The sequence below is a fragment of the Aythya ferina genome (assembly GCF_964211825.1).
Source record: "Aythya ferina genome assembly, chromosome: 18".
Taxonomy (NCBI): Eukaryota; Metazoa; Chordata; class Aves; order Anseriformes; family Anatidae; genus Aythya; species Aythya ferina.
In genome coordinates, this window is record NC_140317.1 from 4,819,713 (window position 1) to 4,838,866 (window position 19,154).

General features: G+C 62.5%; 2 protein-coding genes across 2 annotated transcripts in view; one reads left to right on the top strand and one right to left on the bottom strand.

Moving 5' to 3' along the window:
* Window positions 1-4,909: 4,909 nt before the first annotated feature.
* Window positions 4,910-11,473, top strand: SPHK1 (sphingosine kinase 1). The gene is made up of 5 exons (XM_084492155.1): window positions 4,910-5,435; window positions 9,217-9,366; window positions 9,475-9,569; window positions 9,772-9,887; window positions 10,322-11,473. The coding sequence occupies exons 1-5, from the start codon at window positions 4,919-4,921 to the stop codon at window positions 11,070-11,072; spliced, it is 1,629 nt and encodes a 542-aa protein (XP_084348281.1). The 5' UTR covers window positions 4,910-4,918; the 3' UTR covers window positions 11,073-11,473.
* A 1,530-nt stretch (window positions 11,474-13,003) lies between these two features.
* Window positions 13,004-19,154, bottom strand: part of UBE2O (ubiquitin conjugating enzyme E2 O) — a 59,419-nt gene continuing 53,268 nt past the window's right edge. The window contains exons 17-18 of the mRNA XM_084492137.1: window positions 18,532-18,589; window positions 13,004-16,908 (exon numbers count right to left, since the gene is read on the bottom strand). Of these exons, the coding sequence (XP_084348263.1) occupies window positions 16,145-16,908; window positions 18,532-18,589 (822 nt within the window). The 3' untranslated portion in view covers window positions 13,004-16,144. The remainder of the gene's footprint in view (window positions 16,909-18,531; window positions 18,590-19,154) is intronic.

Here is a 19,154-nt window from a genome sequence, read left to right on the forward strand (position 1 = left end):
CCCCGAGTCCTCCAAGGTCTTCTGGGGTCCTGGGGGTGGGGGCGCAGGGGGAGGTGGGGAAAGGAAAGCAGAAATAATTAATTATAAATAAATTAACACAGAATGGTAGGGGTGGAAGGGACCTCGAGAGGTCGTCGGGTCCAACCCCACTGCCAAAGCAGGTTCCCTAGAAAAAAGATATTTTTTCTATATATTTTTTCTATATATTTTTAATAAATAATAATTATTATGATTATAATAGTTATGATGATAATAAAATAATAGTAATAATGAAAAGTGACATGAGGAAGGAAGGAGGAAGAAGAAATGATGATGATTATGATGATGATGATAGGAGAAAGGAAAAAAGAAGATATAAAAATAATAAAAATAATAAAAATGATAAAGATGAAAAAGGAGGTAATATAATAATAAAAACAAGTAATTAAAAATAATTAAAATAACAAAAAAAAACCACGTTTTCTGCCCCAGAGCTGGGAGCTGCCCACAAGGGCGTCCTGTCCATGATGGGGACCACCGATGGCATCCATGTCCCCTCAGGACAGCCTCGTGTGACCAGGGGGTCCCCAGCTGGTTTTGGGGCCAAAAAAGTGTCACCAACCCCCCAAAAAAGTCACTGACACCAAAACCGCCACCCCTGGCCTGCACAGGGCTTCCCCGCGGCCTGATGGAGGTTCTGGGGTTTAGGGTGGCCCCATGGCTGCTTTAGGGTGGCCCCTTGCAACATCCCGGCTCCTGCACCTCACCCGCAGGCAGCGGGAGGCCTGAGGGGACCCCTATGAGGTCACCCGCTGCCCCCCCACATCCCCTGCACCCCATGGGGCCTGCAGCCGTGCTTCATCCCAGCCCCATTCCCCCGTTCCCCTCTTCCCTCACCCCAAACGGCCTCCACAGGCCTGTGGCTACCACAGCCCGGCTACCCCGAGCCCCCAGTGTCTCCCCGTCCCCTCAGTGTCCCCCCCTCCCCTCACCCTACATGGGGACAGGGTTTGGTGACCCCACAAGGCTGCCCCACGAGTGACAGACAGCCGGTGGTTGTAGGGCACGCTGTGGCCATTTTGTGGCTTTGCCCTGCGAAAGGAAGAAGTTGAGGGATTATTTAGGGGATTTGGGGAGCCGGCTGCGCCCCAAGGGCCCTGCTGCACCCTCCTGCAGCCAGGGGAGCGGGGACACCCCAAAGGATGGGGACAGGGCTCAGGTAGCCCCGTGGGGGTGCCCAGATCTGGCCCCCACAGGTCCCTAACACATCCTGCCACAAAACTGCCCCGATCCTGCCCTTTTTCAGCCCCAAATTCCCCCCCGGTGCCACGCACTTTGCCCTGCTGGCAGAGCCACCCCTGTCCCCTCGGGGTGTGCGGGCAGAGGCCAGGGCTGTGGGGCTGATATCGGGGCTGTTATCGGGGCTGATATTGGGGCTGTTATCGGGGCTGATATCGGGGCCGTTATCGCCCTGACCAACAACCTTCCCCTGCCCCAGGGCCGAAGGTTTATGGCTGCTTTTAGGGCCGGGCAGAGGCGCAGCGGGGCTGTGTGCTTGGGGAACATTTCCCTCCCCATCCCGCAGCGGGTCCCCAGGCGGCAGAAGCCCCCCCATGGCCCCGAGGCCTCGCAGCGATTTCATTATTTGCTTTAATATTTCATTAACAGCCCGCTGGGACGGATCGGGGCTGCCTGGGAGCGGGTTTAGCTCCTTGTGAAGGGTTTTCCCTGGCCTCGTGGGGTAGGATGTGGCTGGGCAGGGGCGTTAGTAATGCTGGGGGGGCTGCGTTACCATGGGGTAAATAAAGCCCGGCAGGATTTTTATTATTTTTTACCATCAGAAAGCTGGCCAAGGGCTTTGTGGTGAGCCCCGTGGTCCTGGGCTGTGCCGGCTGGGATTTAGGAGCTGCCCAAATCCCCATGGGCTGAGAAACCTTGGGGTGAAGCCCTGGTCCCCGCATGAAGCCAGGCTGGGCTCTGTGGGTCAAAGGGGACAATGCAGTAAGGCCTGGGGACTTCCAGAGTCCCACAGCCCCAAAACCTGCGTCCTAAACCCCAAACCTACAGCTTGTGGGATACAAACCCCAGGAGATGCCCTCATCCTTCCCACCCCTGCAGCCCCCCGAGGCGATGCTGGTGGTGCCCGGGGGGGCTGCGAGGGGCCGAGCAGCAGCCCCGGAGCTGGGCCTGTCCCCAGCAGGGCTCATCTCCTGTAGGTACGGGCTGGAAGGTTCCCACTGCTGCAGTCGGTGCCTGTCCCCCTGCCAAGCCCTGCAGCCCGCCGGCCCCGCCGCAGCGCTATTTCTGGCTCCACCTCGAGCCACGGCCCTCGGGCAGCGGGGAGGATGCTCCGAGCACCTCACGGCGGAGCAGCGAGGGTGCCGGCATCAGGAGGAGCCGCCTGCCTGCGAGCCAGACACGCTGTGGCACCGCCGTGTCCCCTGCACGGCTCCTGTAGGGCCGCCGGAGCCCCAAAACTGGGCCTTGCCCCGGCACGGAGAGCCCCGGGTGAAGGAGAGGTCCCTTGGGGAACAGGGATGGGACAAACCCCTTGCGTGGCCACCTCTGCCGTGCTGTCACACCACGCCTGGATGCTGGGTGGCCTGGGCCGCACCTTCCCCCGCTTTGCAGTGACAAACGGGTGGCATTTGTCACCAGCTGTCCCCCCCGGCACGTCCCAGGGGTGCCTCTGTGCCACGGCCCCGTCCCACCCGGCTGGGAATGGGGCTGGTCAGGATAAACCCATCTGCCAAGCATCCTTCCCTCTGCTGCCCGCGCAAGGCGGCTCGTTAAGGCTCCTGTAATTAGGGTAGCCCCAAATGATTGTTTATCAGCACCGGGCAGTGACGGAGGCCGGCCCGCTTCCGCACCAAACTGCGGTTTGGGGGCAAACCGGCAGCGTCTGCGTGGGACTGGGAGGAATGGGCTGGTGGCCACAGAGTACGGGGTGTGGGGGGAGATCTGAGCTGTGCCCCCCCCCGTGACACGTGGACGGGACAAGGACGAGGACGAGCTGCCCACCTGGGTCTCCAAACCTCATTTCAAACATTTATTTTTTTTTTGGGGTGGGGAGAAGGTGAGGCTGTCCCCGCGGCCCGGAGCCACAGACGGATGTCCCGCAGCGTGGCCAGACCCCGACCCATCCCCGTCACCCCGCGGCACCTGCCGGCAGCCGTCCAGCGGCCGCTCTGGTTTCCTCCTGCCGTCCCCGTGCCTTCCTGCAAGGAAATTCAGAGCGCCTGAGTCACCGGCGGGGCGGCGAGGCGAGGGGCAGGCCGGCAGCCCGTGCTCCCCGCCGGGTGGCTATTCCCTGCCCCGGGCACCTTGCCCGGGCCTTGGGGCCGTCTGCGGGCTCTGCCCCGGTGCTGTGGCCCCAAATCTCAGCCGGCATCGGCTGTGGGGTGCTGGGGTTCCCCAGGCAGAAGCGTCGGGCGGCAGATCTCCGGGGCTGGGTTTTGCCCCACCTCTGTCTTTAAACAGAGCCCGGAGAAGTCCTTTTGGGAAGCGTGGGGCGCCCTCGCCTCTGTTTTTAGGGCACCCTTGGCCAGCCAGGCTCACTCGGCCGTGCTGTCTGCCCCGCTGGCCATCCCCTGCCTCAAACTCTTGGTGTTTTTTGGGGGATTATATGGGCACAGCGGGCTCGCAGGTCACGAAGCCGTCATCAGGATGAAGAGCAATGTGTCCCCGAACCGAGAGCTCAGGGTTATGGGGTCTGCGGCTGCTGCTGCCCCCAACCCAGCAGCATGGGGTGCGTAAAACCCACACGAGCGCTGCCACGAAGGGTCGAGGGCACCTCTCCTGCCCGGGGGCACGGCACCGCTCTGCTCAGAGCATCAGCACCGCAAAGGGGCAGCGGGAGCGGGTGCGTGGCGGGCAGGAGGCGGGCAGGATGCGGCCCCTCTGTGCTCCCCGCTCTGCCCGCGCTCCTCCAGGCTCCTCCGCGGCTCCTGTCCTGTGTGGGATGGGTGGGGGTGGGTGTGGGGCTGGGGGTGGATGGATGTGGGGCTGGGGGTGGATCTGGGGTTGGATGTGGGGCTGGGGATGGATGTGGGGTTGGATATGGGGCTGGGGCTGGATGGATGTGGGGCTGGGGATAGACATGGGGCTGGGGATGGATGCGGGGCTGGAGGTGGGTCTGGGGTTGGATATGGGGCTGGGGGTGGATGTGGGGTTGGATATGGGGCTGGGGCTGGATGCAGGGCTGGGGGTGGATGTAGGGCTGCTGGCAGACAGATGTGGGGCTGGGGGTGGATATGGGATCAGATGTGGGGCTGGGGGTGGATGTGGCATTGGATATGGGGCTGGGGGTGGATGTGGGATTGGATGTGGGGCTGGGGGTGGAAGTAGGGCTGCTGGCAGACAGATGTGGGGCTGGGGGTGGATATGGGATCGGATGTGGGGCTGCCGAATGCTGCCGGTGGTCTCCGCTCAGCCCAGCCCGGGGTGCTCGGGGGCACGACGTGGCCACGACCCCCCCCACAACCCCATAACCCCCCGACCCGACCCCGGCACAGCCACCCTGGGCCTTCCTGCGTGCCTGCGGGTGCCGGCAGCCCTCGGCGTGCGAGCAGCACAACCACCAAACCCCCATTTAGAGCACCGCAGTGCGCAGCGTGCCCCCAGCACCCCCAAAAAACAAAAAACAAGCAAACAAAAAATAAAAAATAAAAATAAAAATAAAAAAACACCAAAAAAACACGAAGCCGGTGACGCGCGCGCCGCGCGCCCTCCCCCTTTTGGAAAAACCACAAAAAAAAAAAAAAAAAAAAAAAAAGCACACAAAAAAAAAAGGGGAGGGCCGGGAAAAAGCCAAGCAGCACCGCCCCGCTTCACCTCCGGGGAAGGGGGGGGGGGGGGGTTAAATGGGGCCGGGCCGGGCCCCGCCTGCCGTTGCCGGGCGGGTGTCGGCTGCGGGCGGCGCTGCCCCCGGTGCGCTCCGATGGCCGCCGGCCGCCGACCCCCCCCGCAACCCGGCGGCGGCGGAGGAGGAAGAGGAGGAGGAGGAGGAGGAGGAGGAGGGGGAGGAAGGGGAGGCTGCAGCAGCCTGGGGGGGAGCGGGGGGGGTGAGGACGCGGTGCTGCGGGGCCGTTTTTGGCCGGGGCTGGCCCCCGGGGGGGCCGCTTGGGCGCTGGCGCTGACGGAGCGGGAGCTGCAGGTGCTGCGCCCCGATGGCACCGGCGCTGCGCTGCCCCTGGCCGACTGCGTGGGCTCGGCGGCTTTCCCTTCCTCCTCCTCCTCCTCTTCCTCGTCCTCCTCTTCTTCCTCGCCCTCCGCCTGTTTCTCCGTGGTGTGTTATCCCTTCCGAAAAGGCCGCTGGGGCTCCCCTGCCCGCCAGCGCCTGCAGAGGACTTTCCGAGTCGCCCACGGCCCCGACGCCGAGGGGAACCTGCGCATCGCCCAAGCCTGGAGCCAGCGCATCCGAGAGCTCTCGGTGCCCGCCGTGCCCGTGCGGGAGGGTGAGTGCCGGCCCGACCCCCCCCCCCGTGGTATATGGGGCGTGGGGTCCCGAAGTTTTCCCCTATCCCCCCTGCCCCATCCCCTGATGCAGCTTTTTTGGAGTGCCGGCAGTGATTTTTGGGGTGCTGCCCCCCCCACCCCAGCTCCATCCTGCACCCCACGCTGGGCTGTGTGTGGGTTTGGGGAGGGGCACAGGGGGATTATTGGGGTTTGGGGCTGGGGGGCAGCCCCCCTCCATGCAGACACCCCCTGTGGGGTGTGTGGTGTGGGGCCGGCAGCCAGGAGGGCTGTGGGGGCTTGGGGAGGGGGGGTCCGGCCCCAAAGGGACCGAACAGGCAGGGGGTGACCCACAGCCCCCAAAGGATCAAGGCAGGGGACCCCCGCAGGCACCTGGGTGCCCCCCCTGCCTGTAGGGGACGGGGACATCAACGCGCAGCCCCGCTACCAGGGCTGGCCCTGCAGGCCCTTTGGGGCCAGGTGTGGGTTTTTCCCCCACTTTTCCCCTTAAATTCCCCTAAAAAGGGGCAGCGGGGACCTAGGCCTCCTTGCCCGTCTCCTGCTCCTCTCCCATCGCTTTTTTTGAGCAGCAAAGCTTTCAAAAATAACACTAAGGAGGAAAAAGCCACCGCTGCTGGCACGGGGAGGACGGGGAACCCGCACCATCCCTGGGGGTCCCATCCGTCACCGGGGGCTGGGGAAAAACCTCCGGGGCCAGCGGGGTCCTGGGGAGGTGCTGGTCAGCCCCTGCACCCCCTGATAGAAGGATTTCTCCCCCTCCTCCTGCAGGGTGGTGTGTGTTAGAGAGCCCTGAGCAGGGATTCAGTGAGCTGCTGCGGTTATTTGGCTGCCCGGGCACTGATCAGGCTGGGGAACGACGAGGCGTGCGGTCAGAGGGGTCAGAGGGGTCCTGGCACCTCGCACTGAGCCCGCTTTGGGTTGGAAAACGCCGCTTTGGCACACGACCGGTGGCTACAGAGCAACTTTGTGCTGCTCTTAGTAAATAAGAGCGTGGAGGGGGGGGAAAAAATAATCCAGTGGAAAGGGGCGAGGGGGAAACCGGCTCCCCGGCCCCATTGCCAGCCCGAGCTCCGCCGCTGCAGGTCCCCAAAGGGTTTCAGATCCCTCGCCCTCGGAGCAGGAGGCGCACGGCACGGCTGGGGCCTCGGGGAGCCGGGGGAAGGAGGAGGGCAGGAGGCGGTGTGGGATTTTGCAGTTATTCTCGAGCCGAGGGCCAGCAGGATTTACAAACCTCCTCCCCCGAGTTTTTTGGGCCGGAGCTGCAAACGCTGCTCGCCACACCCTGCGCGGCGTGTGCAGGACAGATAAGGGGAAAGCTCGGGGCCAGGGTGCAAGAAGCAATCGGGGCACCTCGGCCCTTTCCGGAGGGGGACAGGGAGAAGCCAAAATCTTCCCTGCAGCCCCCCCCGGCTGCTGCATCCTCGGGGGTGAAATCCCCTCGGAGAGCTGCAGCTGGTGGGAAGTTTCTCCGCCTGACTTCACCCCCCCAAGGATGAAAACAGGAAAAAAATCCCCCGGTGCTTCAAAACCACAAATCTGGGGGAGGCGAGCGCCGCCGTGCCCTGCTGCTGGCCGGGGGTGGGAGCGAAGCGCCCCGGGGCCGTGGGGTTGGTGTCAGGGTGGAGGAATCCAGCTCCCGGCCGCAGCAGGGCCGTGGTGTCAGGGCACGCCAGCACCAAGCCCTGATTTTTGGGGGGATCCCCAGGTTGTGTTTGTTTTTCCCCTTGCTGTGCACGGCCCCCGGTGAGCCTGGGGTGTTCGTCCCTGCTGCGCCAAAACCGGACCTCGCCGAGGGATGTGGTAACGCGGCCGGGGCTGCCTGCACGGCTCCAGCTGTCAGCAGAGCCCCGGAGAGGGCACGTGGCCCCTGGGTGATGTGTCCGGGGCTGTGCCCCTTCCTCCTGCTGACTCGGGCCCTTTGCTGCTCGCCCTCCTGCTCCGGGCAGCGCCCAGATGCTGCGGCCGGCGTTGCGCAAGGGGAAGGGATGCTGCTGAAACGCGCCTGCCAGGGTGGAGGGGGGGGAGAGGAGAGGAAAAAACAAAAAAAGGGGGGGAGAAATGTCCTCACGGCCTGGCTCAGAGCACAAAGCCCCCGGGCTGTGCTTGCCAAGAGAGGATTGGGGGCTGTTAATGAGCAGAGAAGCTCTCGGGGGGCTGGAGTGGCCGAGACCCCGCTGCCTGTCGCTCCTGATGGGTGCTGGGGGGAGCTCAGCTCGTGGGGCTCTGCTCCCAGCCCCGAGGCCCGGCCGGTCCCATCCTGCCTGGTGCTGGCTGATAAGGGGCTGCGGAAGGCCAGGGGCAGCCAGCAGGGCTGGAACCGGACCCAGCTCACAGGACAGAGGGACAGAGGCGTGCTGACAGACAGACAGACAGACAGCCGCGTGCCGGAGGCTTGCTGGCAGGCGACAGAGACCGGAGCTGTCCCGGAGCAGCGCAGCCTCCCCGATGGGTCAGGGCTCACCAGCTCAGTCCCTGCGGGCAGAAAACCAAGGAAACGGCACCAAAACCAGGGGGGGAGCTCGCTCTGCCCCCCGGGGCTGTCCAGCACAGCGGGGAGGCCGCGGCACGGCCGTGACCTCGGCGAGGCCGGGTGCCAGCAGGGAGGCGGCGCAGGCGGTGGCCTCCCCCGCCGCGGTCAGCAGGAGGTTTTGATCTGTGCTGCGATGCTCGGACAAACACGAAGCGGCCCCACGTGTGCAGGCCAGGGGAGGGCCGGGCGGCGATTCCCCGCGTGCCGGCCGCCCTTTGCCCCGGGTTCAGCGCCGCGCTCTGCGGCCGCTCCCAGCTCCCGGCAAGGGGCTTCCCGGCTCGGGGCAGTGCTGGGAAGCGGCGGCGGCTTTCGTGACTCAACGGCGCTGACGGAGCAGAGCTCGGTGCTTTGTCAGCAGCCAAAACCTCAGCGCGGTCCCGCGGGGCCCCCACACTGCCAGCTGTGGGGGCCTGGGGCTGGAGATGGGTGGGGGGACCTGAATCTGGGGTCACGCTGCAGCTGGGAGGGGGTTAGGGGGAATGCAGGAGTCCAGGCACTCGGAGGAGCTCCCCACACGTGGGCTCCGTGCCTGTCCAAAATCACACGGGCTTGCTGCTGCCACTCCTGGCTTTCCTGGGGGTGAGGGCTCAGTTTTTAGGACCCCATGCCAGTGACACCAGGCTGGGGAGCCCCGAGCTCACCGGGGAGCCCCGGAGCTGAGGTGCTGCAGGGCATTCATGGCCCGTGCCAGGTCCCCCTCGTCCCTGCAGGGAGCCCTGGAGCTCCGTGGCACTGAGTGGCCACCCCAGGCTCTGCCCTGCTCCTCCCGAGGAGCGCAGCTGCAGCGTGGCCGGGGCTGGATGCCCCCAGGGGACACGGGGACCGCTGGGTTCGGGCAGGGGGACACGGCTGGAGCAGCGACCGTCCCTGCCAGGCCTGTAATTACAGCCCGGCCGGGGGCATCGCGCACGAAACCAGAGCCTGGTGGGGAGCAGGGGGAAGAGGAGCGTCCGTCTGTCGGCACGGCTGGCAGTCCTGGCCCCGCTCCAGCTGGGAGGGGTGTGGGGAATCAGGACCTCGACCCCCAGCCCTCACCCCTGTCCCCATCCTTGGCTCGCCGTGCAGGACCATGGGGGGGGGACCTGGGGGACCCCAGAGCTCCCCAGCTCTCCCGGTGGGGACCCCCAGCCCCTGCCCAGCGCTCCCCTTCCCGCAGGGCTGCAGCAAACGCTGCCCAGGCTCACAGGGCGGCCCCCAGACCCGGCTCTGAGCCCCTTTTTCCCCCTCACCAGGTGCCAGCTACGGGGTCCTGCCCCGGCCGTGCCGTGCCCTGGTGCTGCTGAACCCGCAGAGCGGCGCGGGCCGCGCGCTCGATGACTTCCACGCGGTGGTGCAGCCCATGCTGGCCGACGCCGACATCGCGCCCTCCATCTTCATCACTGGTGAGTCCCCGCCTGCCCCGGCCCCTCTCCCCGACCCCCTCCGACCCACGGACCTACTGGGAGTAGGCACGGGGCACGGCGCTCAGCTCTCGCTGCTTTCCCCCGCAGAGAGACCCCACCACGCGCAGGAGAGGATGCGGGAGGAGGACCTGTCGCAGTGGGACACGCTGGTGGTGATGTCCGGGGACGGGCTGCTCCACGAGGTGAGAGGGGCAGGACGGGGCACGGGGCTGGGAGGAGAGGGGGGCCGGGGGCAGGAGCGGAGTTTTGAGACCTGTAGACAAGAAGGAACGGCAAATGGAGAAAACCCAGGGCAGGCACAGCCTCTGTCCTGCCCTCGGCCGGGGGCAGCGGGGTCCTGGCACGGCCCCGGGTGCCACGAGCTCCCTCCCTCCGTCCCTGCAGGTGGTGAACGGGCTGATGGAGCGGCCGGACTGGGAGGAGGCGCTGAAGACGCCGCTGTGCATCCTGCCGGGGGGCTCCGGGAACGCCCTGGCCGCCTCCATCAACTACTATGCAGGGTGAGCCTCGGGGGATGGGGAGGCCCTCCTGGGTACCCCCCTGCTGCAGGCTGGTCCCTGACACCGTCAGGTTGCACCCCCTGCATTCCCAGCTCCCCCCACGCCCTGTCTCTCCTCCTCCAGGCTCTAAATTTGGCAGAACTTCACCCAAACGAGCCAGGGGCTGAGCTGAGCCCCCGGGGAGCAGCTGGCTGTGCTGTATGGCAGCAGCTGTGCGCCCCAGGAAACACCCAGGGTGGGAGCGGGGTTGTCCTGGGCAGCCCCACATCGGTCCCCAAATTCAGGAGCTGGTTTATGCTGCCCTTCCTAATGGCTTCATCCAGCCGGGATGCCTCCCAGCACAAAGGGAGCAGCCTTGAGGGGGCCACGAGTAGGTGCTGGGACGGCAGGAGGAGCCCCCAAGCCCCAAACTCACCCTTCTCCATCCCTCACAGCAACGACCACGTGGCCAAGAAGAAGCTGCTGACGAACTGCACCTTCATCCTCTGCAAGGGGCTGCACGCGCAGATGGACCTGGTGTCGCTGAGCACGGCCTCGGGCAAGCGCTTCTTCTCCTTCCTGGGCTTCGGCTGGGGCTTCATCGCCGACGTGGACATCGACAGCGAGAAGTACCGGCGGCTGGGCAACGCGCGCTTCACGCTGGGCACCCTGCAGTGCCTGGCCCGGCTGCGCGTGTACCAGGGCCGCCTCTCCTACCTGCCCCTGGGCCCCGAGCACGGCGCCCCCCCGGCCCCCAGGGACCTCCCGGAGCCGCCGGAGGAGGGCACGGAGCAGGGGGCTCTTCCCTCCGACTCGCTGCTGGCGCCGCTGGGCCAGCCGGTGCCGGCGAGCTGGGCGGTGGTCCCCGAGGAGGAATTCGTCTGCGTCTACGCCATCTACCAGTCCCACCTGGGCACCAACCTGCTGATGGCGCCGGCGGCGCGGCTGGACGACGGCTGCATCCACCTCTTCTACGTGCGGGCGGGCATCAGCCGCGTGGCGCTGCTGAAGGTCTTCCTGGCCATGGGCAGGGGCACGCACCTGGACCTGGGCTGCCCCCACCTGCACCACGTCCCCGTCCGCGCCTTCCGCCTGGAGCCGCGGGGCAGCGCCGGCGTCATGACGGTGGACGGCGAGGCGCTGGCCTGCGAGCCCGTGCAGGGCCAGCTCCACCGCCGCCTCTGCCGCGTGGTCTGCGGCTCCTGAGCGGCCGCGGCGCCGAGCCGCGGGCACGGCCGAGCCTTCCTCCCACTCAGGAACCACCTCCTCTTCCTCCTCTAGCAATAGCTCTCCGGGGCCGCGGGCACCTCGCTTAGCTTTACTCTCTTCGGGACGGACCCAAAAACGAGCCCCGAGCCCCGGCAGGTACTCGGCGCCGGCGAGGCGCCCGCGTTTCGCCCCGGTACGAGCGGTACGAGGGGTGCCAGGCCCCGGCCCCGGGGCGGCTGCGCCGGCACAGCCCCATCCCCAGCCCCAGCCCTGTCCCCCCCCAGGCTCGGACGCAGGCGGTGGCACCGCTCGTGTCCCTGCCACGGAGCCAGCCTGACCCAGGGCGGTCAGGACCAATATCTAACACGAAAAAAATCTTTTTTTTTTTTTTTTTTTTTTTTTTAAAAAAAAAGAATGTTTCTACCCAAAGCTTCCTGTAGAAGCAGAGTTTATTCTTGTGAGAAATGCAATAAATACCTAGCGTTTGCAAAAAAACAAACCAAACAAATAATAATAATAATAATAATAATAAAAAGCCCTGGGATTTAAATCTGAGAACACAACTGTCCCAAAAGGGGCTGAGGCCCTTTACTCCCCAGCACCTTGGGGTCAGGATCAGCGCAGAGCCATCGCCCCCGAGAGCCGCTCAGGCAGTGGCTGTGGCTTCTTGGGGTGCCTCCGTGCCCCCTGTCCCAAGGAGATTGTTGAATGCAGAGAGCTGAGCCCCACACAGGGACATTTTAGGACGTTTTTGGGATGTCTTGGGAACAGCTCAGTGCCTACGAGCGAGGGAGGCATTCGGGGGAGCCGGGTGGTTTTGGCTTTGTGCCTCAGCCGGGGCCCTGCGGGGAGCTCTGGTCTCCACCTTCCCGGACAGCCCTCGCTCGGGGCCCTTCCCGGGGCTTGGCGCAGGGATTACTCAGCCTTTTTGGTATAAAAGTGCAGTAATTAAAGCTCATTTACCGCACAGAGTACAAAGGAGGAGGGTAAACAGCAGGGGCTGCTGGCGGTTATTCAGCAGCAAACGCTGCCGGGGGGTGGCAGGGCCGGGAGAAGGCCGCGATTGTTCCCAGCCCTGCTCCGAGGGGCCGGGGTGTCCCGGCTCCAGCCACCTCCCCCGTGGGGGAAAAATAATTAAAAAAAGATGTAAAAAAAATAAAAAAAGAAAGGGTGAGGCTTTGCTGGCCTCCCACCGTGTCCAGCCCCAGCCTCTGCCCAGGCAGGGGAGGTGCTGAGGCCTTTGAGCTGCCTCCGAGTGCGAGGGGTCTGGGGGCTGAAGGGCTCCCCGGGGTGTCCCGTGGGGTTGGGTGGTGGCAGCAGGGTGGCCGGGGGATCCCCCAGGGGCTCAGGCCCCACGTTGTGCTGCACACAGAACCTTATTTTCTTTCTTTCTTGACCCGAGCTCTCCCACAAGCTGCCAGCCAGCAGCCGAGGGCCCTTCCAGAGGAGCCCCCGCGGCTCCTCCTGCCTGGAGGAAGGGGCAGCAGCTGCTACCCACCCCTCAGAGCCAAATTCGTGGAGGTTTTACACAACTCCAGCAAAGCCACGAGCCTCAAACCACCCCCATCGCTGCCCACCACCTCCTCTCTCCCACCAGTGAGGGCTCAGCGCCCACCCCCAGCACCCGTGGGTGTCCCTGCAGGGGCGCTGCAGCCCAGCACACGCTTACCTTGGTGCTGAGGAGGGGGCCACGAAGGCTTGGAGCCCCCAGATCTCGCTCTGGCTGCACCAGGAGCGGCCCAAGAGCACTGGGAATGAAAATCCAGACAGGCACACCACGGAGCAGGGCTCTGGGGGGGGTGTTTGTGACGGTACGGGGGCACTCCGGGCACCCCCATCCCGGGCAGCGGGGTCCCCTCCGGCCCCAGCACGCGGGAGGGGAAGCGAGGGCCAGGGGAAAAAAAAAAGAAAGAGACAAGAGTCAGAGCTACTCACAGAGGCAAAATTTAATGGCAAGTCATCTTCCCTCCTTTATTACACCTTGGTTAGCCAAACGAAAAAACAAAAAAAAAAATCTGCAGGTAAAAAAAGTTTTAATGGTCACACAGCACTTTATACATATATCATAAGCAACCAAGCATCCACATCTGCACGTGAACGACACACCTCTAAGCATGGCCTCAATAGTCAGGTCGTGGGTTTTTTTTTTTTTCTTCTTTTCATTTAAATACTGTACAGAATCAAGGCTACAAACTGATTTTGTAATGCTTCTTCCCCAACCCCAGCACTTAAAACAGTTACAGGCTGCTCTTATTTGTACATCACACAGTCGTGTAGCCAGTTTTAAGGCTAACAATATGCATCATGCTTTGGCTTTTTTTGTGTTTTTAATTTTTTTTTTTTCTTCTTTAAGGTTTTAGCCTCTTAAATTTTGTTACCCTTAAATATTACATACATACACAAAAAAATTACATAGCTGCAGTGTGCTCACCACCAGCCTCGTCACCCAGGAGCTTCACATTATCAAAAGCTTAGAAAATCTGTAAACCTCCGCGCACGCCTCGGGGTGGGACACCGGCTACGGAGAGCGATGCGAGGGGCAGCAGCGTCCCCTTCCAGCAGGCCAGCGAGCACCTTCCCCGCTGGGAAGCCCCAGGAACCTGTGCAAAAGCTCTTGGTTAGGATCGGAGGACAACGAGGAGACTTCTTGGGCCAAGGGGAGGACCTGGGGCACGAATCCTGGCTGTCCCCATGCCGTCCCCGAGCCCTGCGCACCGCTTCCCCGTGTGAGATGAGCTGCAGGGAGCGAAGGGAGGGTGAAGCAAGGAACCGCAGAGCTCCTCTGCCTCTCCACCCCAGCCACATCTGGCCCTAAAGGGTTTTCTCTCTCTCTCTTTGCCCTGCTGTTTCCAACCAAGAGGGACCAGAGCTCCCTCCTGGCCCTGGATGGAGCGGGGTCAGGCTGCAGCGCGGCGAGGGGAACGGGGGGCGAGGGGAGTCAGTGCCTGCAGGTCCCCAACTGTGACTTTGCCTGGTGAGCAAGAGGTTTAATCGTGGGATGAGCCTCGCTGGCTGCCTCCCCTGCCCTGAAACACAGCCTCACCCTCCTGCCCCAGTCGGCCCTTTGTGTTTCGGAGATCCCCCTTCTCGCTCGCCAAGGGATTCATTTGCTCAGCACCAGCAAGGAGCGGTGAGGTACGCCTGCTCTTCGGGCTGCCCTGCCCAGGGCTCCGAGCAGCTCCCTGGGCCCTGCAGACCCCCTGGCAGACCCCCAGAGCTGCCGGCACCGCAGCAGGGTGCAGGCGACCCACCTGCAAGAGTGGTGCTCGCAGCCAAGCCCTGCTCCCTCCTGGAGCTCCAGGACGGGCCCTGGAAAACCCTGGCAGGGGCCGTGACACGGAGAGGGCTCGGTGCAGCCAGCCTGCGCCTCCAGGCAGGCTCCGGGGCACGACGGGGGCAGGAGGCGATGGGGGCAGTGGGTTCAGAGCCCGGGGTTTCAAGTAGCAGGAAGCACTGCGCGAGATCAGACTGCTCTGCGGGGTTTCTAAACGAGGCCAGATCCTGGCCAGGGTGGAGGGAAGGGGACGCAGCCACGTTGAGCTTGAGTAAGGGAAGGATTTCTCTCTCTCTGTCCTCCTGAACGCTCAGCCCGACTGCCTCCCGGGGAAGCTGGCAGGACACGCTGTGCTCCGCAGGGATGCTGAGGGCTCTCCAACGCCGCGGCATCGGGCAAATGCAGTAGTGCTAGGGTGCGAGCTGCCGAGCTCCAGAAGTGAAGATAAGTGCCTGCACACCCAGAGAGAGGCTTCAGCAAGGTGCCTCGGCCAGGACCGCGTGGCTCCGGCAAGCCCCTGCCTCCAAGTGCTGAAGGGCACCGGCTCAGGAGCTCGGCTGCTTCCGAGGGAGCGCTGTGGTGGGGATGAGGGGTTGGTGCTGTACCCACGGTGCTGCCAGCCACATCCAGGCCATGGCAGGAAGCAGCCGGCCAGGGAAGGAGCTGATAACAGCCCACACCAGTGCCTGCCGTGCTCGTTACTGGGTGAGTAATGGGGCAGCAACCGTCCCCAACCGCTGCTGCAGCGCGCCAGCTCCTTCCCTCAGGGTGACCCTGCCTCAAACAGCTCCCAAACGCCCGTCTGCAGCCCAGGGATGGAGAAGCAGCAGTCGTGCCAGGCTCAGCAGCCAGATGAGCTGCCAAAGATCTGCAACAGGCCCCGAGATCGCTCGCTACCACCTCCCCACGTGGGGCTGAGGAGCGGGGCACGGCAGCCGGGCTGGCTGGAACAAAAGATTCAGATAGCTAAGCAAGGAACGAGGGCAGAACCCCGGATCCCATTACTTCTAGAAGACAGGCATGCGTGGTAGGGAAGGGGAAGGCTGCCTTACTCTGGAGAATAAAGAGTGTGGGTGGCTGGATCCGATTCCAGAAGAGCGACCAGAAGCCCCGGGAGCAGATGGAGACCCCGCGGCACTCCCAGGGGGCTGGCGCCGAGCGCCGCTCTGCCTCTCAAGCCCTGACTCCCTCCAGAAGAACCTCGCAGCTACTGGTGAACAACTAAGACTAGAGCAACTCCGTATGGTGTAGACAACTCCAACGCAAACACAATCCAATGTCTAAGTACATACAAGCTTGGGTCGGCTTCAGAAAACCCATGGTAATGCGGAGAGAAAAAAAAAAAAGAGAGAGAGAGTGGGAGGGCATCGCCCCCCGCTTCCAGACTACAGCCATCGCTTCTCCTGGCCTGACCCCCAACCGCACGGACCGCCGGGCGCAGCGCTGGGTGGGAAGAGCCTCTGGGTGGAAAGGTGCCCCAAGATGAAAGTGCAGAGGGAACGTGGCTGCAAGACTGCTTCTGTGCAGGGCTCAAATCTTACCATTGCAGGGTCAAACTCGTTAAGAGGAGCACGTACATGGGACAGGGGGGAAGGAAGGAGGGCTGGGGGCAAATTCATGCTTAGACAACCTTTCCTCGAAGGAGCAAATCAGGCCTACCACCTTCTTTGGAACAAACCAAGCTGAGGAAGAAAAGCTGGAAGGAGAAGCCAGTTTACTGGTAACAGCGTTTGCCAATTATCCTTTCTGCTGCTTTCCCTTCTCCCCTGCACCTGCCTGTCCCTAACCTGATGGTTTATTTGTCCTCTGTCCACTCCGGGATATTGGCCCCTGCTAAGGCAGCCCGGTACTGCTGCAAGACACCACGGATGCTCTTAATGAACCCCTTGGACAAAGGGAAGAGGGGGAACCCGATATCGGGGTAACCGCTCTTCTCCGGAAGGAAACTCCTGTAGCTCTTTCTCCTTTTCTTTGGTTTCACGCTAGGCTGCGAGGCAGAGTCCTGGGCAGCCTTCCCCTCGTCCGTTCGGTCTCTGGCCAGGTCTGACCCCCTGGCTTGGCCCGTGCTCTCCGAGTCTGAGTACTGTTGGAGATCACCGGCGGTGGGCGTCGAGGTCGTGAACTCCGAGTCGTCCAGCTCCTCCTTCCCGTCGAGCGCCGAGTCGGAAAGCTCGGCCGCTGCCCCCTGCTCCGCCGCGCTGCCGTCCTCCCCCGGCGACCCCGCCGCGTCTGCGGGGCTCTCGGCCAGGGTGCCGCAGGCGGAGAGGAGGGAGGCAGCGTCCGCCCCGTTGGCCTGTTCGTGACTCCTCTCCACCAGCTCGTTCGTCTCCAGCCAGGACTCGATGCGGGACACCAGGCGCCAGCCGTTGCAGCGAAAATGCTCGCGGATTTCGTGCTCGAAGACTTCCACCGGCCGGCGCAGCAGCTGCATCATGGACTGCACCACGCGGATCAGGGTCATCTCGTTGTAGCAGCGACTGTTCTCGTAGCCCTCCTGAAGGCCCCGGTCGCTGTCAAAGCCTGCCTCATTGTAATAGGGCTCGTTCACTAAGATAAGACCTGCCAAAAGAAAGGGAGAGCAGCGGGTTAAAGGAGGAACTTCGCTCTGAAGCGCTGCCCACAGCAGGTGCTGCCGGGCCCTGATTTCTGCCGGCACATTTGGGGGTCGCAGGAGCACCTCGCTGAGATGCCAAACCAGCTTCAGCTGCAGCCACGCTGATTAAAGCTGGCAGCAGAGGGAAGGACTGCAGGAGATGTGCTGCAGGGAAGCTGGGCTTTGGCTTCAGGCAGGCAGCAGAGGCCAGGCTGGACAAATAAGTCTGCAAGATGCAGTGGACCAACATGACAAAGAGAAGCAATTGCGTGAATGGCTCTGTGGCCATTTACTAGGGCAGTGAGGACCCCAGACACCACCAAGAGCAGCATTCAGGAGTGCTGGCTGGCAAAAAGAGGTTTCCACTGCTGCAATGCAGAGGGCACGCAACAGCAGAGGAGGTCAAGAGGGTGGAAGAAGAAAGATTTCACAGCGACTTTCCCTCTCCTAGCACATCTACTGCCAAAAACCGTAATGCAAACACCCCATTTTTCAAATATTTTCTCTTCCTTCTCTTAAAAAGAGAAAGAAATCCAGTCTTGGGCAACAGGCTTTGTTTGATCGGACCGTCCTGTCCAGTACAGTCCCACCAGGGCAGTGCTGAGGCAGCACATGAAGTCACCCACACCGAGCTTTCTCTGCTCGTTTCTGGCCTCGTCTAACGAGGTGCGTGGCACCACCAGGGCCAGGCTGCTGGCACCCTGCCACGGGCTGCACGAGAGCCGGTGCAGGTGAGACCATGAGTCTCTCAAAGACCAGGCAGCGGGAGGGAGAGAGGAGATCTTCCACTAGGACCACGTTACTCCAGTAAAACATTCGGCATTTCACCTTCTAAATTTGGATCCCCGGCTCTGTAAATGAGAGCAGGCCTTGCTCCTGGTGCTGTCCCCCCCCAGGAGGATACAAACAGACTGAGACTTCAGGAGCCGCCCGTGGACCCGAGGCAGCAGCCCTTGTTCTGTGTCAAAGGTTTCTCAAGTCACATTCCTGGGCTCCCTGCATAGAAAGTTGGCCTTGAGGAGATTTGATTTAGTCTGTCTGCTCTCAAACTAGATATTATAGGGCAAAGCGCTGTAACAGGAAGCCCTGGGGCTTTTCTAGACACACCCCTGATTATTCTGCTTTAGAAGGAGTGTAAACACCAGCATCATGTGCAAAAATATGCCCAAAGTAGGATGGGTGGGTGACTCAGTGGGGATAAAAACAGCCCTGCAAACGAAGCCCGGTTTAGCAGCAGCTTCAATTAGCTTTGGGAACCGACTGAGAACAAAATGGTTCACCTCTGTCAGCTCTGCCTAACAAGCAGAACAGCTCTGTGGTGAGCTGCTGCAGCGAGAAGAAGGGAAAGCATTGTCTCAGAGACCTGGGCTGCAGCCAAAACTCAAGGCGTGAGGAAAGCTCGCACCTGCCTGGACTGCTGAACCGGAGAGATAAGGACGCCGCTTTGTCCAGCGAGGTGAGAGCAAAAGGCAGCAGAAGCCCAGCTGGGGTGGCACATCCCAACTGTGCATCCCCCCTGTCCCCCCTAAACCCGCATCCCCTCTGCCCCCTGCCTCCTCCCGTCCCACAGGTTCCGCAGGAGCACTTACCTTGGATGGAGATGAGTACTTGAAGGAGGCTGGATTTACTGGTCCACCTTTCCGTCCCCTGAAACACACAGACAAACACATCAGAGGGCCGAGGCACCACTGGTTTGCTCCGTGCTAATTGCTGGAGGAAGATGGTGTGGTTGCCAGCAGGAACAACGCTTGTCTGACTTGGCATGATGTGCCAGTGTCCCTGCTGGGCCAGCTCATCTCTGTTATTTTTGCCAGCCCAGCACCACCCCCTATCAGGCCAGTTCTGCCTGGAACGTTGCAAACCCACACACCAGACACCACCTCCAACCCCCCACAGCTGCCCTATCAATCCCCCTGCCCAAAACACACCATTTGGTGGCTCTGGTTACGCCAAATCTCCAGCTGGGCTTGGTGCCCCACTACGTAATTCATCCACTGCGTGAGGGACGGGGACCTAAGCCACAGGAGAACGAATATAACACCTTGGACATCTCTGCTGTACCCCAGCTCAGCCCAGCCGTGACACAGAAACACACGGGATCTGGGCTTCTGCCCTCGTTACTTGCTGCTCTGGCTACAGGCTTCTCGTTAAGCAAAGACAGGCGAGGGCCAAACAGTCCCAAAAGAAGCCCAGCCCTAAAACCTGCACCACC